The sequence below is a fragment of the Zootoca vivipara genome, chromosome 4 (assembly GCF_965207765.1).
Source record: "Zootoca vivipara chromosome 4, rZooViv2.hap1.1, whole genome shotgun sequence".
NCBI lineage: Eukaryota > Metazoa > Chordata > Lepidosauria > Squamata > Lacertidae > Zootoca > Zootoca vivipara.
Window position 1 is genome coordinate 29,627,605 of NC_142587.1, and position 24,200 is coordinate 29,651,804.

At 42.1% G+C, this 24,200-nt stretch overlaps 1 protein-coding gene across 3 annotated transcripts in view; it reads right to left on the reverse strand.

Annotated features, from left to right (window-relative positions):
- NPAS2 (neuronal PAS domain protein 2) overlaps nucleotides 1-24,200 on the reverse strand; it is a 66,818-nt gene that overhangs the window by 35,417 nt on the left and 7,201 nt on the right. For all 3 annotated transcript variants that reach the window (XM_035116145.3, XM_035116141.3, XM_035116142.3), the window contains exons 2-6: nucleotides 9,613-9,666; nucleotides 5,626-5,774; nucleotides 5,215-5,306; nucleotides 623-712; nucleotides 223-343 (exon numbers count right to left, since the gene is read on the reverse strand). In XM_035116145.3, coding sequence (XP_034972036.3) covers nucleotides 223-343; nucleotides 623-712; nucleotides 5,215-5,306; nucleotides 5,626-5,774; nucleotides 9,613-9,666 — 506 coding nt within the window. The remainder of the gene's footprint in view (nucleotides 1-222; nucleotides 344-622; nucleotides 713-5,214; nucleotides 5,307-5,625; nucleotides 5,775-9,612; nucleotides 9,667-24,200) is intronic.

The window sequence follows — 24,200 nt, forward strand, 5'->3', positions numbered from 1 at the left end:
CCTCCTCTCCTCTCCCTGTGCAACCCCTACATCTGTTCTAGGGATTCCTGCAACAATCAACAGCAGATCTGAGCAGGGTGAGGGGCACACACTAGGGAGGGAGGAGGTGGGGAAAGTTCTGTTGCACTAGCATAAATCGTTGCACTGACCAAACCTATCAGTTGGATACTATTACTGCCCTGTTAATTTTTGTCCCATGAACGCAGTAGAAGTAATACTCACATTTTAAGTACTCTGATGAGACAGTATCCATCAGTAGCATGTGAGATGATAATATTTTATAAATGTCTGAATGTTCTTGCTCTGGGAGGAAATTCAACAGGTTCTGATCCATCACGTCAGACTGTAAGTAACAAAAGTGTCCATTACAGAAATGACCAAAATATGGTATTCCTATTCTTTGCCATCATTTCACAATTAAAAATAAATAAAATGCAAATCTACAAAACCATGCAGTGCATTTTGGCCTGACAATCCCATGGCACTCAGGAGGGCTCCTTTGTTACATCAGGCATGCAGTTCCAGGATTTTATATTAGCTGTACTCACAGCCAGACCCCTTTGTTGCGTGCGAGGAACCCTCATTCAGAGATCCTCAATATGGAATCACAAGAGCTACTCACAGGTAAATGTCCAAGAAGAGGTGTGATACTGTCAGAAACATACACAATGCTTCCATCTGTTGTAACAGCTATTACAAATCCATCTAATGCCTGGTGGAAAGAATAAGAAATAGTATGGGTGGGAGTGTCTTTAGGTGAAAACTGGGGGTTCACACTTTCAGCTGAATGCTTTTACACAGAATACAGTATTTCCTTATTTCAACTTTGTAGCTCCATGGAAGCTCTCGGGAGATCAGACTGGATTTGTTTTGTCTCCTAAGAGCCTGGGTTAAATTGCCCTTCAGCACTTGAAGCTGCTACAAACAGAGTTGGTATGTCTGGTTGCACAGCGACACACTTGACTCTCAAGAAAAGAAAAGAAATATGTTGAAGAAAAGTTATGGGAAAGGGTGCTATTCATACTAAGAACCAATTGAAATTTGATCACTGGTAGCTTTATCATTCTCTCCTCTTTTTTCCTTGCCTCTGTGTTCCCAGATTATTATTATTTTGCATTTTAAAACTGCTTCTGCCACTACCACAACTAAACCCTTAACTTTAAATATATATATAAACAATCAATTCCAGTCAGAATCTGTGGGATGCAGAAAAGTGGCCCAAGAAATTAATTTCATAGACTCATAGAATCATAGAGTTGGAAGAGACCACAAGGGCCATCCAGTCCAACCCCCTGCCAAGCAGGAAACACCATCAAAGCATTCTTGACATATGCCTGTCAAGCCTCTGCTTAAAGACCTCCAAAGAAGGAGACTCCACCACACTCCTTGGTAGCAAATTTCACTACCAAACATCTCTTACTTTGATGCAGCCTCTGGACACGGGGCGCGAGTGGCACTGTGGGTTAAACCACTGAGCCTAGGGCTTGCCGATCAGTAGGTAGGTGGTTCGAATCCCCGTGACGGGGTGAGCTCCCGTTGCTCGGTCCCAGCTCCTGCCAACCTAGCAGTTCGAAAGCACGTCAAAGTGCAAGTAGATAAATAGGTACTGCTCCAGCGGGAAGGTAAACGGTGTTTCCGTGCGCTGCTCTGGCTCGGCAGAAGTGGCTTTGTCATGCTGGCCACGTGACCTGGAAGCTGTACGCCGGCTCCCTCGGCCAATAAAGCGTGATGAGCGCCGCAACCCCAGAGTCGGTCACAACTGGACGTAGTGGTCAGGGGTCCCTTTACCTTTACCTGGACTGTAAGTGACTGCCTGTGTTCTCGAAGCTACGAACATGAGTTTGACCAAACTACGGGAGGCAGTGGAAGACAGGAGTGCCTGGCGTGCTATGGTCCATGGGGTCACGAAGAGTCGGACACGACTAAACGACTAAACAACAACAACAAAAGTGACTGCCTGCATTTGTAGAGCTCCTCAATAGAGCTAAAGAGTGCTTCATTACATCATTTACTCATTCCCTAATTGACTATAACCAAAAAAATCTATGTAACAACTTAGGGCTCCTTCCTCAGCCACCCAGCAGGACAGTCAACACCTTTCTTCTTTTGTATCACTTTTTTCCAAGTTTTTCTTTGCAGCCGTAAATGCTCACTTCTCCCAGAACTGAAGGTGAGATGCCTTTGACAGCTACATTAATTAAGCTCAGGGTCCACATTTGGCTATAACACATTTTTCTACTCTTGAAATATTTAAATCTTGAGAAGAAAGAATCCTCCAGAGATAGCTGTCTTGAGCTCGTTACAGTGGAGATTTGTTTGAGTAAATGGTTTATTTATCTTTAATACATTATACATTTTGCAGATGGGTTCTCATTAGGATTTTTATGGAAGAATCTGGTCAATGTATCCAAACATGTCACTATTTTTACTTCTGTTTGCAAACAGTTCGTGCAACAGAAGGATGGCCCACTTTTCTGCAAAAAACTCTGCTGAAACTGCCTCGTTTGTACAAAAGCAAACTGGGTACAGCTGTGAGGCAAGCTGTGAGCCAAGCAGAAATTCAGAAGGTGAAGCCTTTTTCTTTTCTTTTCTTTTCTTTTCTTTTTGCCAAACAAACATAGTGTTGGAGAAAATTTTCTTAAACACAGAAGAGCAATTCCAGAAAACGTTAGCAACTAATAATATCATCGTAAGAGAAACCAATATGAAATGTATACTACCTGGTTTTAAATTCAAGGCAATTCAGTTCACTGCTATTAGTACACTCATACCCCAGGATGGAACATTCAGTTTTATAATTTCACTAGCATTTCATATGTAGACCACACAAAAAAGACTGGCTCAGGACTGCAGTATCTCAAGAACTGCCTCTCCCCTAATAATAATAATAATAATAATAATAATAATAATAATAATAATAATAATTTATTATTTATACCCCACCCATCTGGCTGGGTTTCTCCAGCCACTCTTGGTGGCTTCCAACAGAAAAATAAAACACAATAATCTATTAAACATTAAAAGCCTCCTAAACAGGGCTGCCTTCAGATGTCTTCTAAAAGTCTGGTAGTTGTTTTTTTCTTTGACATCTATTGGGAGGGCGTTCCACAGGGCAGGCGCCACCACCGAGAAGGCCCTCTGCCTAGCTCCCTGCAACTTGGCTTCTCGCAACGAGGGAACCGCCAGAAGGCCCTCGGTGCTGGACCTCAGTGTCCGGGCAGAATGATGGAGGTGGAGACGCTCCTTCAGGTATACTGGACCGAGGCCATTTACGGCTTTAAAGGTCAGCACCAACACTTTGAATTGTGCTCGGAAACTGACCCAGACCCTATGATCGTCAGTTGAGGCCCTTCTTCATGTGCTTCCTCCGCAAGAGGTTTGGAGGGCAGCAACACAAGAATGGGCCTCTTCTACAGTAGCTCCCTGCTTGTGGAATGCCCAGGGAGGCTCATATCTTCGTTACATATCTTTAGGCACCAGGCAAAAACATTCCTCTTCAACCAGGTCTCTGGCTAATTGATCCATCTATGGCCTTTTATACTGGGGGGGGGGGATATTGCTTTTATTTGTTATTTTTGTGTTGTTATATTGCAAACTGCCCTGTGATTCTCAGATAAAGGGAAGATAGAAATTAAACAAGCAAGCAAGCAAATAAACAGTATTGTATGGAAGGCACTGGGAGAATGCCTCAACAGGATTTTCCCTGAGGCATCCCAGGCCTGGAAAAGACATTCTCTGAACATCTACTCTGTATTTAACAATAGGCTTTCAGATATTTTGATTTTAAAACACTACTGGGTTGTATCCAGATTGCCAGGCTTAGACTGGACCCGTTGAAAATGTGGGATCTATGTGAATCTGTAACAGAACCCACCACCTCAATTTATTAACGGGATGTCGATTATAAGAAGACTAGTCTAATGTGTTAGGCATTTTGGAACACAAAATCGTTGCGTGCATGCTACATTGAAAATGTTTCTTCTCTTCCTCGTATCCTATATAATAAAGTCCAAGTGTCTCTGCATCCAGTCCCTGTGTCCCTGGGTTTGCGCTACTGCGCATGTGCCCCACGGGCAGCCGTTGGGACTTGGAATGCAGAGATACTTGGAGCGCAAGAGAGCAAGAGAGAGACAGACAAGATGGCGGCGGCGGCCAAATGAAGCACCAGGCAGCGGCAGCCGGATCCGCTCAAGCTTCTCCCTCCCCCCATCCTCCATACTTCCCCCCATCCTCTTCTTCTTCCTCCTCCCACCGACAGACCCCTCGAAATCCTGGCTTTTTCGTAGCGGGAGCTCCATCTTGGTCCGCCTCCTCCTCCTCCACCTCCTCCTCACAACCCTCCCTGGCCCGTGAGAGGAGCGACGGGGCCGCGGCCTTCCCTCCCTCTCTGCGCTCGGCTGCGGGGCACGACGGGAGAGCAAGTTTGTTTACTTGCGTTCCCGGCACGCCCCACGGCCGAGCGCAGAGAGGGAGGGAAGGCCGCGGCCCCGCCGCTCCTCTCACATATGTTCTAGCGCCCATTTATTTAACGGGCTCAATGACACTAGTGAAAATATAAAGTACACTGAATGCCAGTAAGCATGCGGTATAGCTTTCCAAACTTTGAATTTTTCATTTTTGACATTAAATTAGATCGGATGAGGTAGTGAGCTCACTGCTGCTTACCGGGAGGGAAAGGGGCAAGGCGGCAAGGAGGTCAGAGTAGTGTCTACTGCTTCCTTTGGTCACTGACCTCTCTACATCCTTGTACCTCAACCTCTCTTTCTTAGTAAGCAGCAGTGACACTACAACACTTCACCAGGTAAGCTGCTTTTGAATTTTTCCCTACAGTACACTTGCTTTCCAGTTAGTGGGGTTGCCTATTATTATTATCATTATCCATCCTTCACCAGAAGATCCCAGGTTGGTTCAGAGTTGTATGTACACAACATTAAAACAAAATTTTAACTATTAAAAATAATAATTTTGCAACAGCCAGCTTGTGTTTGCTTGCCTAATATGAAAGCCAGGAAGGCAATCAAGCAATGAAACATGGGAACATTTTTGCAATGGGCAAGTAATCACAAGCAATAAGCTGTGGTTTTGATTCCCTCTCCTCTCTTGCTGAGCTCCACAGAACTGCAAGTGAAAATTATCTGGCTTGCAGGCCTGTAGCCACAGTTTACATTGGAGGAACACACACGTTCACAACTTTGCAAAAATTGAGTTTTTCACCTCTAACATCAGCTGGGTGAATTCTTCGTTGCTGAGAAAGGAAGGCTTCCACTCCTGCTGAGTGTTACAAATCTCTGTTTGTGTCGAGAATTCTAAACAAAAGAAAATATTTCTGTTATATATCTACCATAACGTTATCCGGGGGGAGGGGGGCAAACTGGAACTTTCTTAGGCAAAAAAACCAAAACATGACTTCTGTTAATAGTTCTAGATGGTTGTAAGCCTGTGGAAAAGAACTATATACTGTATATAATTGGAGGCCATTGGAGGAACTATATAATTTCAGAAACAGATGTCATTGGTCATCTATCTTGGAAAACTTCAACCATGAAATTTTGACTGTTTCAAGAAGCCTCACCATTACCCAGGACAGTAATTGGATGAATAAGTGGGCATGGCTGTGTTACCTACCTTTGTGTTTCTGAAGAAAGCCAATGACTTTTTCAAGTACTGTAGTTTTGTCCATTTTGCGGGTGTTTCCTGGAAGCATTGAGCTGAGCTCCTTGATAAGGATATTGAACTGGTCACGCCTCTTCTTCTCAGACTTGTTACGTGAAGCCCTACAAACAGGAGAAAACTGTTAATAGACACACACAAACAAGCGTGATTATTTAAAATTATTTCTCATTACGGTGCATCACTAAGAAAAGCAAAGAAAGCTGACATAAAACAAGAGTTCTTGTTTGTGTAATTTTATATTATTATTATTATTATTATTATTATTATTATTATTTATACCCCGCCCATCTGGCTGGGTTTCCCCCGCCACTCTGGGCGGCTTCCAACAAATACCAAAATACATTAAAATATCACAGATTAAAAACTTCCCTAAACAGGGCTGCCTTTAGGTGTTTTCTAAATGTCAGGTAGTTGTTTATCTCCTTGACCTCCGATGAAAGGGCGTTCCACAGGGTGGGCACCACTACCGAGAAGGCCCTCTGCCTGGTTCCGTGTTGCTTTGCCCATCTCAACCACATGTACACTGGTCTAGGTTCTCCATCCTCAGCCAGCTCAGCTTGAAGCAAGTTCCGAAAAAGAGGGGTGGCAGGAGGAGACCATTCCTGTTCCAAACTCTGTTCAGCTGTTACATGACATAGCAACCCACTGGCAAAAAGAGTGGCACAAGTCAAACTCTATTTTAAAGACCTGTTTTCCGTCTGCCAGGCTTAGGCTAGATCTACTGTTGATAGCCCCCCTCCTGAACAGAGCTCGGAAAGAATAAATTACACTGGCATAATTTACCCCAGCATAAATTATACTGGCTTCCTATAGCTTGGATTGCTCTACAAATTTGGATGCTACACCACTAGATTTACACTGAATAATATTATTGCCAAAGTTGCTCGACCACCACATTCAGTGGCTAACACAATCAAACCTCATACCACTTTTTAAACGTGGGAGTGTTAGGTGAGGTCTGTACTTCACCCGCCCGCCCCGTTCCCCCAAAACAGTACTTCTGTCTTGTCAGGATTCGACAAGATAGGGTGTGCTGTCCTGCACAAAAAAGTATTTCCAGTAAGAAAAAATGGCAAATGGGTGTTTTTAGTTCATTTGATTACTACAAGAGAAAGGAAAAGGCTCGAGTTCATGTGTTAATAATAAGCATGAATAAAGGAAGCTGAATTCAAGTTCCTGTATCTAGTTGTATCATTTATGCCCAATCTTGCTTGTCAACTCTAAAGGAATGCACTTTTTCACCCCATATTCCACACATTATCTAGCACACGCTTGTTTTCATACAGAATAGTGGGTTTCTGTGTCTTGAAAACACATAGATTAGAAAAAAGACAGTTGATCTAAGCAGAAGAATAGCATGACCTATATTAGTAGAGGAAAGCTGCAGGGAGCAAAGAAACTAAAAAAGAGATGATGCTAAATCAAATAGTGGCCAGACTAGAAATTCTTTCATTAAAGAAAAGCATCATGGTGGAAACTAAACCAGATGCAATCTAAGGCTCTGTATAAGCCAATTAATCTCCTGTTTTCACAAAAAACAAGAAAGTATCCAGGAAGAGAGAGAAAACTACTAGCTAACAGCTGCTGTGAAACTCTAGATGCCAGTCAGATCTGAGTTATTATAGCCTTTCATTTCAACAATCTTTTACACTTCCTCGGGCACCCCAAATGAGATGATAGCAATCAGGATTTTCAGTGGTGGTGTTGTTGTACCAGCATGTAATAACGGATACTTGTGCCAGTTTCAGGCACAATATGAAATATGTAATGTCCCCCTGATACAGAGAGCATTTTCTGTGTCCCTAGCTTTTAATTTCCTCCTCTGGTCTGTCCCTGACCAGAACGTAGTTATTTTACCTAGTATAACATTCCAACGCGTTTTCCTTCAATACAGAAGAGCTCACCAAATTTTCTCCTCAGAAGAAATTAATCACCTCTTAAACAATACTTATTACGTTTGTCTTGGCTGTTGTGTGTTGTTGCTGTAAGCAACTTTCTGAAAACCTTTATGCTAGAGCAGCCCCAGCCTTCTCCTGTCTCCCACCTAGGGCTTAGAACTCAATCCCCATTAAAATATTAGATGCCCTCCAATAAGTTTTGTCTCTACCTGTTGGAAAGACTGGAGGAAATACTAAGGGCACATCCAGTATTTCACTATTTTGCAGGTGGGAGGCAATAATGCTGACTTACATAACAGGAGGGTTGAAAGGCCCACACTTATATAATGCAAATGCAGTGTATTGACACCCCCCCCCAAAAAAAGTGCTATACAAATGTTAAGTATGACGATGCTGTATGATGTTTGATTTTTTGACTGCTCCTTTTTTTACAGAACAATCCTAAGACATCTTGCACTATTTACTACATTGCCCACTATACACAGGAGGCAATTTCTCACCCTACCGCCCATACAGGAAAGATGTCTCTCCCCAGCAGAGAAGGCCCAATTGTGTCAGACTGCTGCCAGCAACTCCTGGCCAGTTGCCCAGGAACGTACAAAGACAAGGAAATGTTTCGTACCGTTTGCTTTTTATTCAGTAGTTACAGAGAGAAGCTATAAAGCCCAGCCCCTTGGATAATGGTGTTGTCCCAAATAAATCTTTACACACACACCCGATCTCTCCCACTTCCTCATTTGTCAATCGCATTGTCTCTCCTACGGGTGCTGATAAGTGCCCTCTGTCTTTGAGCTCTTTGCTCTCCTACTTTCAAGGCTCTCCAGGTTCTGGGAGATGGTCGGTCTGGAATGCTTTCTAATGACAACATGTCAGCCAGCTGCTCTCGCTCTCCCACGATTTCCCAGCTTTCCCCCTCATCTGCCTCTGAGCTGTGACCTCCCTCAAACCCTTGTTGCAAATCTAAACTGTCTTCCTCTTCCTCCTCCTTGGAAGGGTCAAGCTGGGGAGGCGGCCTCCACCACTCCTCCTCTGCCCACTCCCTGGCTTCTTAGAAATGTAAACACTTCAGCGACTCACAAAGCCACCCGTTTTGCTCTGGTGGCCAATAGGAACAGAAAAAAAGACCCTGGACAAAATAGCATTGAACTGTAAGGGAGACACAGAGATCTAAATAGACACTGTTATTCGCGGCGTGGCATCCCTTTACGTGTATTTAGTTCTGATTCAGATTTGTCATGGCCAATGGCTAGTACTGCAGAACACTCCTAACCCCTTACATCTGTACTCTTGAAAGGGGTTAGGAAGAGGTGGAGGTTCCCCTTCCTTTACCAGGCTCTGCGACCAGGAGTGTGCCCCCCCCTGCACCTGCCAAGAGTGCCACAGAGCAAAGGCTACTGCTGGTGGTGTTCCATTCTGCCTGGCACAAGCAGTGGGGATTTAAGATACAGTGGTGGATCCACAGCTCTGTTCCTGTCCGCTGTTCACGGCCAGGATTGCTTTCTCGATTCTGCAGTGCCTGACGTAGTCTATTGCAGGGAAGGTAGTTTAATCTGTTTTAAAATAAGCACCTGCATCCCATTTACCCTGTACTGTTTTTCAGGTAATTAAGACACCAATAACCTGCCTTTTAACATTTTCCTTTGTTGGTTCTTGTAGGTGCTTTTAAAGTACTAGAAAGATGTGTTACACGTGAAGCATGAACATTGCCCGCGGGTGTCTGTTTCACTTCAGATTCTAGTCTCTCTTAAGGCAACCAAGTGCAGCATTTGACATGGGAAGGGCTTTCCATGGCCCTGTGTTTTTAAAGAATGGCAAGAAGAATTGCCTGTTTTGAGATTCAGCTGTTTTTCATGTTGCGCCAGGCTTTATTTTCTCCTTAGCTTGGTCAAACGAGAGAGAGAGAGAGAGAGAGAGAGAGAGAGAGAGAGAGAGAGAGAGAGAGAGTAAAATAGCTTTGTTATGCATTAAAATTAGGCTCTCATGAAGCTGACAATTCTCGGTATTGAAGGAAAAGGAGATGAAGAGGGTAGAGGGTACTCACCTCTTTGCCCTGTCTTTTTCATCCTCATCCATTAGATTCTCTAAGCAGCTTTTCCTGTTGAAAGAATTCAGGGTAGCTTTAGCACATGTTTCCACTAGATTTCCAGAAAGGTTAGGTTTCAAACAGAATCATTGTTGCTTCACTTAATTCATCACGACACCTAAATGTATTTTAAGCCAGTGGCTCTATGATTCATCATTCTTTCTGCTTGTTTTGGCCAACATTTGGACTGCAATCCTCTGCAACTGAACAGGGTGCAGAGGGACTCCACACCGGCATATTGAAGCATTCCCAATCAGCTGGCTTCTTCTCAAGGGCACCAACACAAAAGCTGCTTGCAACACAGCAGGAGTGAGGCCAGGGCACCAGGGAAGAACAAGCTCCTGGTTAACTTAAGGTGAGATGCTGGGGAGACTTGGCTTCCCAAAACTGGCAGTGAAAGACTCAAGTGTGCTTGAAACAAGCTTATCTAATTAAAGAAAAAGTGTTCAAATCTCTCTCAAGTACAACTAATGACTTGTCGACACTTCCGCTTGCCCCGTGCCTAGAAACCACGAACGTGATTGAGCAGTTTTCTGATCTACCTGCACCACCTAGGCAATGCTCTAAGGGGTTTCCCCTTTGGTCCACTCATTTCCCCAGGAAAAGCTGCTCTTTAGTGTTAAATCAGAATAAATGGCAATCTGGGGGGAAACCAGAATTGCCTTTTGCTCCAATTGACCAATAAAAAGCAGAGTGGGGGAAGCAGCGTAAGTGTAGATAAGCCCTAAGACAAGCCAGAAACAGTGTTTAAACCAGCCTGGAATTAAAACTATTATTATTATTATTATTATTATTATTATTATTATTATTTTGCCCATCTGGCTGGGTTTCCCCAGCTACTCTGGGCGGCTCCCAATAGCATATTAAAAACACAATAAATACATCCACCAGAACTGCTATTGTTTTGAACTATTAAATGACCACTGCACTCTCCCTGAATATTTTTCAGTAGCAAATCAAGCTACTGCCTATCCCTTATCAGTGATGCAAAATTAAGCCCTGAGTTAAGAAGAAGAAGTTGTCTGCTTAGTTACGCCTTCCTGCCCAATAGTTTTGGGAACTCTCTCTCAAACAAAGTTATAGTGCAAAATCTATGAACAGATACTTCTGCTGCAAACAAGCCCTGTACAAATGGGTTGCTTCAGCCATCTGAGATAACCCTCTGTGCTAAACTTTACATACAGTATAGGAAAAAAAGGGAGAGAACAAATTTAAACAAACATTCATCAGTTAAGACTGCCATCTGCACAACTCAAAAGAACTCTTTGGTGTGTGCCCATTCCCTCCTCCCAGCAATGGTAAACAGGATTAGCCTTCTGAACGCAAAACAGGAAAAAGTAGGTCACTTCGGCAACACTGTTCCATGTGATAAATTGATGATGCGATTGTAATGGTCTGCTTACAGTCATCTCTCTTTCTCAGCTGACTGCAGTTAACTGAAGGACCATACAAAGATATGTCATAGACGGCTTTATAAAGGTTGAATGTGCTCCATACATTCATGAGCTTGTAATACAAGTGGCACCTGGTGTTCTGATTTAAAATAAACAAACAAATAAAAGCAAGCATGTGTTAACTGCTGAGAAAATTTTACGGGCAAAGTTTGGTAAATGGAGGACTTTCCATGTTCAGAATGTGCTGCTCCAGAGAAGCGGACACGGAGCAACGGATTCAAACTACAAGAAAGAAAATTCCACCTAAACATTAGGAAGAACTTCCTGACAGTAAGAGCTGTTCGGCAGTGGAATTTGCTGCCAAGGAGTGTGGTGGAGTCTCCTTCTTTGGAGGTCTTTAAGCAGAGGCTTGACAGCCATCTGTCAGGAATGCTTTGATGGTGTTTCCTGCTTGGCAGGGGGTTGGACTGGATGGCCCTTGTGGTCTCTTCCAACTCTATGATTCTATGTGGGTCCTGCAGGTTCCTGGTTGTCTTCTGACGCTCCACTTGCTGGTAAAACAATGCATATCTTTTCATTCTGCCCTACCTTATGAAAGAGGCAAACCCAAATAAACTGAATTGTGGGCATGGGATCAACTACGCATTAGGATTACAGCATTTTCTGGGCATGACGAAATAACCATGACCAAATTCAAGAGAACAACCCTGCTTAGCATTAGGTGCATACATGGCTATTTTCCAAGGCTGTCTACACATTACCTGCTCAAAACGCAGCTTTTTCTCTATTCAGTTTGAAACTGGCGGGGGGGGGGAGGGGGTTGCATCAAAACACAGTATTTCCTATCAAACTACAGCATAGAAAACAGGATAGGTATGGATTGCGACTAATGTTGTGTGTACACTGCTTCCCAAACCAGTAGTGGAAACACACTGGATGCAGAGCCAAAGAGGAACATCCCCATGCTGGAAGCCACCATTATTTAGTTAAATAAAAATGGGGGACTCAGATACCTGAACTATTCTGCAGCCACAGGCAAGACCATCTGGATTATTAAGATAATTTACACTACCGAGCCCAAGTATAGTAGATTCAAACAATCTCCAATACATTGACAAAACCTTCATTTTGCCACCTATTCATGTGCAAGCAGTCACAACATTTTGAGAGCAGTAGAGCCAATTTGGAAATGAACTCACTGTGCTCAATTAAAAAAATGAACCTTTCCTCAAATAAAGTAATTTTTAAATGGTTCTGCAAGTTTGCAGCAGGAGCTGGCTGTGGATGGAGCTAATTGGCTAGCAGCCATGGTTTCACCAAAATAACTCCTCATAAATCCTCAGAATAGCTTTGCATTAAAAAAAAGGTTTTCCATTTTCCTTAAAAAAAAGAGAAATCTACAAAAGAATAGATAAAAGTATTTGTGGTGCTTCAAAAAAATACAAAAAAGCAGTAACCCACTTGAAGCATGGGAGAAGGGCAAGGCTGACAGCTATAACAGCGCTAGGTTCACTGATAGGTATGCCTCCCATTTTAATTGTGAAATGGAGCAGAAGGTGGTTACACTGAAGAACCTGCTGTGAGCTCTCCCTCTCTCTCCTTAATATTACATCTGTCTTCACCCTATCTTATCCCGTTTGATTTTCATAATTGGGTGCTGCTGGGTTCTTGGTTTCTAGAACAATTGCCACACTGTAAATCGCCCAAGAGGGGTTTGGCTGAAAGTTTACACCCACCAGTAATGCATTTCATGTGGATCTGCAGTGAAAAGTCTCATGGAAAATGGTGGCTGGCAATTTGGTAGCGAGCAGCAGCAGCAGAATAAAAACGGGAAGTGATTTTTAGAGTTCTCTTAAAAACTGTATGAAAATGCACAGCTAGGTGCTTTTGTTTCGGTTAACTCTGGTGTATAACAATGCAAGAGACATTGCCAGTGGGCTGTGGATTGATATTAACTTCTGTTGCTAGGTTAATAAAATTATAATGTGGCACTTTGTACATACAAAGGGCACCCGTCTTAAAATAACTGCTTGAAGCTGAAAGCAGTTGACATGACATGAATAACTCCCACAACTGCCCTGTAGATTTCTGTACACTTTCTCTGAATCATCAGTAGTGATGATTTGTAGATATAATACAGACTGTTGGAGCTAGTTTGTATAGTTTATTGGAGATAACTGATGCAATGTAAGGTCTCACTATACTGCAAAAAGAAAAGCCAATATGAAGTTTGGATTATGAAAAGGAGAAGAAAAGAGAAAATTTATTTATGTGCCACCCTATAACTGTTATAGTTGTTCTCAGGAAGGCTTAGAGGATGAAAACAGTAAAATGAATAATATAATACAATGTGATACATGCTTAAAATTAAGCTCCAGATCAAAGACTGGGGGAGCATACGAGCAAAAGCAGGTTTCGTAAGGGTTCAGGAAGAGTTGAAATGCCTGGGGAAATAAAAACGTGCTTGCCTGGCACCGAAAGAACATCTGAGCAGTCAGCAGGCAGTTTTCTTCGGAGGGCAATTGATAACTGGATGCCACTACCAAAAAGCACCTTTCACTAATAAGCAACTGCCATATCCCCATCAGGTGAAAACACTGAGAGTAGTAATAATACCTAGAGAAGTATCAGTGACGTGGAACAGTTATTTGGATCAAGGGCAGCCAACATAGTGTCTTCCAGATTTTGTTCAACTCCATTGACCCTACCTAGCATAGTCAATGTGTTATGTACTGAGCTGAATCCTAGAACAATAGGATCCAGAATGCAGCAGTCTGATTGGTCTGCAGGAGCCACCCAATCCAGCTCCAGGTAGAAGTGAATCAGCAACCTGACTGGCCTGAAGGAGTCAATACGCAACCTGATTGGCCTACAGGAGCAGCCAATCAGGCTGCTGGCCAAAGTCAATCCACAACCTGATTGGCCCACAGGTGCAGCCCTGAAGTAGCCAATCACGCAAGGCCCATTGTGTAAATAATGTATATAAGCAGACGTTTTTGGGGAAAGAGCCATTCTTCTCTTCTTCCTCTATTGCTACTACAAGCTGAATAAAGAGCAATGAAATTCACTCTCGACTCAGAGTATATTTCACAGGGATTATGAGATCTGCAGTCAAACAAGACCTGGAGGGCTAATCCTGATTTAGATGACCGCTGATCTACTACCCCAGATTTAGACTGGCCCTCCTCCACCCCAAACCAACATTCACCCTCTCTTTAGGCATCTGCCCTTTGACCCTTCTTGATCTGAGACAAAAGCAAGCTCCACCCAGACCTCTACCAATCTGATCATGACTTCTAGAAGGAACCAGGAGAACTCCCAATATTGACTAGTTTATCCCATCCAATGGCTACATAACACAGAGGGTAGGAAGCAATTGTGGAAAACTAAGCGAGAGTTTATTGTTGATGCAGTTGTAATGAACTGAACTGGTAACACAAACTATGAGTGAGGACAATGGAAGCCTTGACTGCATACAAAATCGCTATATTCCAGAAGGCAAAATCCTAGCCTGCATCTCTCTCACATGATGAAGGTGCCTATGAGTTACTTCAAACTTTCTGCTGTATCACTCCTTCTTCTCTCCTTTCAGGCTGATATAAGTGGTCTCAGTGTCTCTTCTCTGTATATTTCTAATGTCAAACAAGCCAGTTGAGTATAATGATCCCATTTCCTGTTAAATTCATGTTCTACCCTCATAAATTCCTTAAGTCACATGTGAGGACAGGTGGGCAAGTGGGCATGGTTTGCAGAAAACTGTCTTGTGGGCCAAACTAGGTCCTGTACAGGGCTGACTTAGGCTACATTGCTTGACGGCAACTTGCTCTTACAACAATTCACTTGTCCCAGTATGCAAGAAGGAGAAACACATACAGTGGAAATGGTATTCATTATGGACTAAGGCTGAGGTTTTTAAACTGTGGTTGCCAACCTTGGCGCCAAGAAATCTCAACGTGGTCGCAATTGGACCCGCACCAGTAGCAAAACATGCCTAGAGAATTTCAAACACTGTTCATGGCGTCTCTTGTGGATTTGTTTTTAACTGCATTTCAATTGCTTATTTAATTATTTATATTGCATTACAATTTGAATTCTATGAAATGAAAACTGCAATATAATAAAACACAAGCATTAAAGTAAGTATTAAAAACATGTAATTTCTGTAACTTTTGGTAGCAAAGCACTTCACACTTGCATATTGTAAGCATGCCATCAAACTCCTGACACAGCTGGAGATACTGATTATCTCAAGGTAACGCAAGATATGTTGTGACATGCATTTCATTTGATAGATAACTGGGATAGTCATTATGAGTCTATAAACAAACACTGCAGAAAGGAAATGACCTGTCTTTGTAGACTACTGCCAGTAATGTCATGGAATGTGCATATCATTCCATATTTTTTGCTGATAGAATGAGAAATATTTCTCTTCTCCTAGCAAGTGTGTGTACAGGTGATTTAGTAGCTGTTCCTGTTCTCCCATCAGTCATTAAGTAATTTGTCTACTGAGCTCTGTCTACAGAAATATCATCCCTCTGCAACCAAGCATACCAATGGCTTGTTTGGAATTGCAACATAGCGCTGATGGTGTTTATGTGACCAAATGAGAAATGAAATAAAAACCGAGGCGTGTAAGTTTTGTGGTTGTGTGGAAGGCTGAAGAAGGTGAGTCATGTTATCATGTAGCCCCACAAAGGTTGAAGACAAAAGAGTAATCCTGAGGTTGCACATTTAAACATACATACAAACACACAAACAAACACACACACACACACCTCAGTTTATGATGAAACAAATATTTGGCAACTATGTCTCACATTACACCCTTCTTAAACTTGTAAATATTTTTAATCACTGTACTGATTTCAAGTAGGAATGGGAAGGAAATTGTTTCAACGCTTGTAAGAATACAAAAACCAAAATGTAGCTATCTCAAAATTCACACTTCTACAAATGCTGTGATACAGTTTTCCAACCAGAATGAATATAGCACAGGAAAACCAATGCATGTATTAATGAAAATAATATACAAAAGTTCATTATGTTGGGGGGAAATGCATGAAAAAATGTGTATCTTAAGCAGAATTTCAAACAAAAACTTGTACATTACGGAAAAAAGAATATGAAACTGCTGACTAATTTTCATGAGGGCTTTTTTTAAAGTGCAAACTGATGTAGGAACCGAACTCAAGATCTGAAAAATGAGAAGCTCGAGAGAGAAACCGAAATTTGCAGATTCCTCCATCCCTAATTCTAATCTTAATTATTAGACATTAGGATTTTATACAGCACTAACATTTACTAAATGCTGTACACAGATTAAAAGCAAGACAGTTCGTGTCCACAGGCTTAAAGTGTAAAAGACACAAGACAAAAATCATACTCAGGAGTAGACCCATTGAAAGCAACGGACGTAAGTGACTGAAGTCCATTAATTTCAGTTGGTCTGCTCCGAGTGCGATTGAACTGGATATCACCCTAATTCATCGCAAAACTCTTCTGCAAAAGGCAGATAAGAAGGGGGGGCACATGAAATAACAGTGGTACTGGCTCATTCAGGGTGCTAGGTTCAACCTTCTCTACACCTAGAAAAATAACATGAAAGTTTTCAGTAGTCCTGCCCTATATATTCTTTCCCAAAATCCTGAAATGTGTGAAACAAGGCCACCAAGGCAACACCTTACTGTTCCACATAAGTGCCTTTAAAATAAATAAATAAAGCTGTGTACTAAAGTAGGCATAATAAAAGTTGCCACAATGACATATATCATCTTCTAGATGCCATATTCAGCAATGCACTTTTTCATGCAACAGTAAGTTCGCATTGTCCCAAAGTAACTGCGAATGAGAATGTGCAGTGACCTGCTTTAGTGGAACCACATTATCTGCCAGGATCAAATATAGTATATTTATTCCTTTATTTGTCTGTAAACAGCAGCAAAAAATGAATTTGTAAGAGCCATTTCATCAGACCTGCAATGTATCCCTATTCTCTCAAACTTATCTCACTTACTACTAATTATTATTATTATTTATTTGTACCATGCCCTTCCGACTGGGTTGCATACAGCAGCATAAGGAAGCATTTGTTTTCTCAGAGCTGGGCTGGTGTCATCACTGTGCAGGAAAAGGTTATTGTGTCTACCACAAAATTGGCTTTATATATCTATACAAATCTTTGGGTTTTGCTCTGGGTTCACTTGAGCAATATCTAATTAATTTTCGACTTCATAATTGGGCCATATTCCCGATGAACAAAAATTGAGCCCCAACTACTGTTTTGTAGATTAATAAGATTTTGGATGTTCGGATGGTTCTATTCTTATTATAAACCATCTTACAAAATCCAGAAACAGATTAATTAAATTACTAGAAGGGGTGGGGGATTGTTGACACTAATATATTTAGCCTGATATTTGTGGAATCTGCTATTATTTTTTGTTTTATACAGCCAGATGGGCGGGGTATACATAATAAAACATGATGATGATGATGATGATCAAAGGTGTCTCTGAAATCTTTGATGCAATGGCTGTGCAACAACAGGAAAAGAACAGTAACATGACCCATTATCACTACAGTCATACAGTGGAACCTCGAGTTGCAGACGTAATCTGTCCCGGAGGCGTTCGCATCCAGAAGCACTGCATCTGCACATGTGGTGCGATTTAGCACTTCTGTGCATGTGTAAGCGGCAAAACCCAGAAGTAACCGTTCTGGTACTTCCAGGTTGCCGCAGGACGCAACTTGAAAAGACGTAAACTGAAGCGGGCGCAACATGAGGTATGACTGTACCTCGGAAGTCGAACGGAATCAGAGGCGTGGCTTCCAATTGGCTGCAGGAAGCTCCTGCACCCAATCGGAACCAGCGGAACCCGCTTCGGACGTTCGGGTTCCAAAGAATGTCCACAAACCGGAACACTCACTTCCAGGTTTGCAATGTCCAGGAGCCAAAACATTCAACTTGCAAGGCATTCGGGATCCAAAGTGCGACTGTACTCTATAAGCCATGAAGATGCCAGAAAAACCCTATCTACCCACAGTATAATCCAGGCATCCCCAAACTTCGGCCCTCCAGATGTTTTGGACTACAATTCCCATCATCCCTGACCACTGGTCTTCTTAGCTAGGGATCATGGGAGTTGTAGGCCAAAACATCTGGAGAGCCGCAGTTTGGGGATGCCTGGTATAATCTAAAGTGCATCGATTGGTCATGTATAGCCAACATGAAATAATCCTGTGGATTTATATACAGGTACAATCAAATTACGGTAATAATACAGTATATTCAAAACCAAAAGGAAATACATCAACATACAGCTTTCCAATAGAGCCCTTAGCCAGTGGTTTTTTTTTAAGGGGGCACTCAAGGGTATCCAGTACCGGCACCTCTTGTTGTTGCTGCTGTTGTTGTTAAAAAGTGTGGCATTTACTGTAATGACTTCATGGTGAGTACCGGCACCTATTTTTCTAGGAAAAAAGCACTTCCCTTAGGCATTGTGATCCTCTTATGGAGGGGCTAGATTCTAGTTACATGCCATGCCATGTGTCTGAGCACAATGCACACAGCCTTCCAAACACACTTACGCACAGAAATTGAGCCACTGCTCACCTCTGATACTTCAATGTGTATGTTGTTGTTGTTGTTTAGTCGTTTAGTCGTGTCCGACTCTTCGTGACCCCATGGACCATAGCACGCCAGGCACTCCTGTCTTGCACTGCCTCCCGCAGTTTGGTCAAACTCATGTTCGTAGCTTCGAGAACACTGTCCAACCATCTTGTCCTCTGTCGTCCCCTTCTCCTAGTGCCCTCAATCTTTCCCAACATCAGGGTCTTTTCCAAGGATTCTTCTCTTCTCATGAGGTGGCCAAAGTATTGGAGCCTCAGCTTCACGATCTGTCCTTCCAGGGAGCACTCAGGGCTGATTTCCTTAAGAATGGATAGGTTTGATCTTCTAGCAGTCCATGGGACTCTCAAGAGTCTCCTCCAGCACCATAATTCAAAAGCATCAATTCTTCGGCGATCAGCCTTCTTTATGGTCCAGCTCTCACTTCCATACATCACTACTGGGAAAACCATAGCTTTAACTATACGGACCTTTGTCGGCAAGGTGATGTCTCTGCTTTTTAAGATGCTGTCTAGGTTTGTCATTGCTTTTCTCCCAAGAAGCAGGCGTCTTTTAATTTCGTGACTGCTGTCACCATCTGCAGTGATCAAGGAGCCCAAGAAAGTAAAATCTCTCACTGCCTCCATTTCTTCCCCTTCTATTTGCCAGGAGGTGATGGGACCGGTGGCCATGATCTTGGTTTTTTTGATGTTGAGCTTCAGACCATATTTTGCGCTCTCCTCTTTCACCCTCATTAAAAGGTTCTTTAATTCCTCCTCGCTTTCTGCCATCAAGGTTGTGTCATCTGCATATCTGAGGTTGTTGATATTTCTTCCGGCAATCTTAATTCCGGCTTGGGATTCATCTAGTCCAGCCTTTCGCATGATGAATTCTGCATATAAGTTAAATAAGCAGGGAGACAATATACAACCTTGTCGTACTCCTTTCCCAATTTTGAACCAATCAGTTGTTCCATATCCAGTTCTAACTGTAGCTTCTTGTCCCACACAGAGATTTCTCAGGAGACAGATGAGGTGATCAGGCACTCCCATTTCTTTAAGAACTTGCCATAGTTTGCTGTGGTCGACACAGTCAAAGGCTTTTGCATAGTCAATGAAGCAGAAGTAGACGTTTTTCTGGAACTCTCTAGCTTTCTCCATAATCCAGCGCATGTTTGCTATTTGGTCTCTGGTTCCTCTGCCCTTTCGAAATCCAGCTTGCACTTCTGGGAGTTCTCGGTCCACATACTGCCTAAGCCTGCCTTGTAGAATTTTGAGCATAACCTTGCTAGCGTGTGAAATGAGCGCAATTGTGCGGTAGTTGGAGCATTCTTTGGCACTGCCCTTCTTTGGAATTGGGATGTAGACTGATCTTCTCCAATCCTCTGGCCATTGCTGAGTTTTCCAAACTTGCTGGCATATTGGGTGTAGCACCTTAACAGCATCATCTTTTAAAATTTTAAATAGTTCAGCTGGAATATCATCACTTCCACTGGCCTTGTTATTAGCAGTGCTTTCTAAGGCCCATTTGACTTCACTCTCCAAGATGTCTGGCTCAAGGTCAGCAACCACACTACCTGGGGTGTACGAGACCTCCATATCTTTCTGGTATAATTCCTCTGTGTATTCTTGCCACCTCTTCTTGATGTCTTCTGCTTCTGTTAGGTCCTTACCTTTTTTGTCCTTCATTATGGTAATCTTTGTACGAAATGTTCCTTTCATATCTCCAATTTTCTTGAACAGATCTCTGGTTTTCCCCATTCTATTGTTTTCCTCTATTTCTTTGCATTGCTCATTTAAGAAGACCCTCTTGTCTCTCCTTGCTGCTTTTTGGAAATCTGCATTCAGTTTCCTGTATCTTTCCCTATCTCCCTTGCATTTTGCTTGCCTCCTCTCCTCCGCTATTTGTAAGGCCTCGTTGGACAGCCATTTTGCTTTCTTGCATTTCCTTTTCCTTGGGATGGTTTTCGTTGCTGCCTCCTGTATAATGTTACGAGCCTCCATCCATAGTTCTTCAGGCACTCTGTCCACCAAATCTAAATCCTTAAACCTGTTCCTCACTTCCACTGTGTATTCATAAGGGATTTGATTCAGATTGTATCTTACTGGCCCAGTGGTTTTTCCTACTTTCTTCAGTTTAAGCTGGAATTTTGCTATAAGAAGCTGATGATCTGAGTTACAGTCAGCTCCAGGTCTTGTTTTTGCTGACTGTATAGAGCTTCTCCATCTTTGGCTGCAGAGAATATAATCAATCTGATTTTGATGCTGCCCATTTGGTGATACCCATGTGTAGAGTCGTCTCTTGTGTTGTTGGAAGAGAGTGTTTGTGATGACCAGCTTGTTCTCTTGACAGAACTCTATTAGCCTTTGCCCTGCTTCATTTTGAACTCCAAGGCCAAACTTGCCAGTTATTCCTTTTATCTCTTGATTCCCTACTTTAGCATTCCAATCCCCTGTAATGAGAAGAACATCCTTCTTTGGTGTCATTTCTAGAAGGTGTTGTAGGTCTTCATAGAATTGGTCAATTTCACTTTCTTCAGCACCGGTAGTTGGTGCATAAACTTGGATTACTGTGATGTTAAAAGGTCTGCCTTGGATTCGTATCGAGATCATTCTGTCATTTTTGAGATTGCATCCCATTACAGCTTTTGCCACTCTTTTGTTGACTATGAGGGCCACTCCATTTCTTCTATAGGATTCTTGCCCACAGTAGTAGATATGATAGTCACCCGAACTGAATTCGCCCATTCCCTTCCATTTTAGTTCACTGATGCCCAGGATGTCGATATTTATTCTTGTCATCTCATTTTTGACCACATCCAGCTTACCTCCATCCATGGTTCTTACATTCCAGGTTCCTATGCAATATTTTTCTTTACAGCATCGGACTTTCCTTTCGCTTCCAGGCATATCCGCAACTGAGCGTCCTTTCGGCTTTGGCCCAGCCGCTTCATCAGCTCTGAATCTACTTGTACTTGTCCTCTGCTCTTCCTCAGTAGCATGTTGGACGCCTTCCGACCTGAGGGGCTCATCTTCCAGCGTCATAACTTTTATATGCCTGTTGTCTTTGTCCATGGAGTTTTCTTAGCAGGGATACTGGAGTGGCTTGCCAGTTCCTTCTCCAGGTGGATCACGTTTAGTCAAAACTCTCCACTATGACCTGTCCATCTTGGGTGGCCCTGCATGGCATAGCTCATAGCTTCTCCGAGTTATTCAAGCCCCTTCGCCACGACAAGGATCAATGTGTATGTTAGGATCAATGAAGGATCAATGTGTATGTTAACCACCCTTTTTTTAGTTACAGGTAGGTTGCCGTGTTGGTCTGGCGTAGTCAAAACAAAATAAAAAAATTCCTTCCAGTAGCACCTTAGAGACCAACTAAGTTTGTCATTGGTATGAGCTTTCGTGTGCATGCAGACTTCTTCAGGTACCATCTGATACTATCTGAAGTATCAGATAGACCACCTTCAGATACTATCAGAAGAAGTGTGCATGCACATGAAAGCTCATACCAATGACAAACTTAGTTTGTCTCTAAGGTGCTACTGGAAGGAATTTTTTTATTTTTCGACCCTTTTTTTTAGTTTGAAATATCTCAGGTCTATGTCCCAAAGCAGACAGCCCCAAATAAAGTATGAAATAGCACAGAGGCATTGCCAAAACTACTATTTCTGTTTTTAAAAAGTCAGATTCAATGGAAGAAGTGGTTTTCCCAACAACTCAGAAGTATTTTTATTACTATGAAGAGATCATCTGTCAAGATAACAACAGACAGTAATTAAGGTTCCTTAAAAATCACATCGGGAATTCCTGTGGTATGAGGCTTGATGTGTGAGTGAATGAATATATTCATGTTCTCCTTTGGGGTGCTTCCCCATTATCCTCAGAATTACTGTCAGAATTACAGACTGATTTGCTGTGAGGTTATTATCCCAGGTAGAGAAAAATACATGGGAAATGTTTATATCCAAATGCTTAATCTACTTGCAGGATTGAGTTTACAGAAAAGAACCATGAGTCTCACAACAGGTGGCAGTTTCAGTCTATTGGTTAGCTTTTCTAGTAAGGCTGTTTTACACACAATTTGATAACAGAGGTCCATGTTTACTCCTGACTGGTCTCTCCAGCGTCTGGCTATGATGCTTCTGGCTGCTGAGAGGAGCTGGGTTATGAGCTCTTTATTCTGCAAGTGGGAATTATTATCTTGATAGTTTTCAGATGAACATTACTGAGAGATATCATTGCATGAACTCTACACTATGAATTTTCATAAGACTGACGTGAATTCATTAAAAAAGTAATTCTGAAAAAGGAAAGCATTAGACCTCTATAACTTCAACACTTTCAAGGAAGGAATATTGTTAATGCTCGTCTATAGAAATGCACTCCTATTCGAGGAGCAGCTACTATTAACCTCTAAGGATATAAAAGGTCCAATTATGAAAATATATCTACTTTTTCTTAATTTAAATTACTCATCATATAACTGTATATTCATAAATGGGAACGTGATCTATAATATATTAATTCCTAAATGGAAATGGATATAGAAGAATTAAACCTATCAGACTAGTCAAGAAGCAGTATGCAGCAAGGTCAATTCCACTACTAAGATCATAAACAAAAAAGTGAGCAGAGGGATGGCCTTTTGTAAAATATTGCAGTCTCCCACAAAAGCCCTCCCCCTTCTTCTGAGCCAAAAAAGTTTACTTTTTAGCTCAGCCCTATTAAAAAATCCCCACGTACTCCAAACAAAATACAGATCCCTCTAAGCCAGCCTGGGCAGATGCTTTCTGTAATACAACACAAAAGAAACATGACTCAGCATTACACAGAGACTGGCCCTTCATTTCCATATTTATTTATATAATACTTAAAGCAGCTTAAAAATGAACAGCTCAAGTGTGTTTCTATGCAGACACAAAAACCAACTAAGTACGTATCTGTTCTTCCGTTTTAAATCAAAGGTAAGACTTTTCCTTTTACAAAGTGTTGTGAACCCAATTTTATTTTAAAAACCCAACATATATTTTTGCCATTTTGTCACACACACCCCTCAGTAATGACACCAGGGGCGGTCCGCACCCACCTTCCTATGCCACTTAATGTATTACCATGACAACAATGAACCGACATAGGTTACAGCTGCTGCACTTCACAAAATGTTAACTAGCCTTCTTCTTCAGGTTTCTGCTCACTAAATAAAACTCTCTAGGCTGAATAATTAAACAAATAATTCCAAATATTCCCAGCTCTTTAGCAGGAAATTTCAACTAACTTCAATGTAGTTTTAAGTAAAATAATGTTTTTAGCAAATAGGGAAACCCCAGGAAATCTCACCGGCTTTTGTTCACACGCCACATTAAGCCATAGTTAAAAAACCACCTGTGGTTTAAGGTGAACATGCATCATACTGGTGCATGGTGCTTGGAAAGCCCTTACTCCAGGGGTGTCAAACTCAAATTCATCGGGGGCCACATCAGCAGTTTGGTCACTCTCAAAGGGCCGGTTGTATCTGTAGGACTATGTGTCCACTCTTTATTA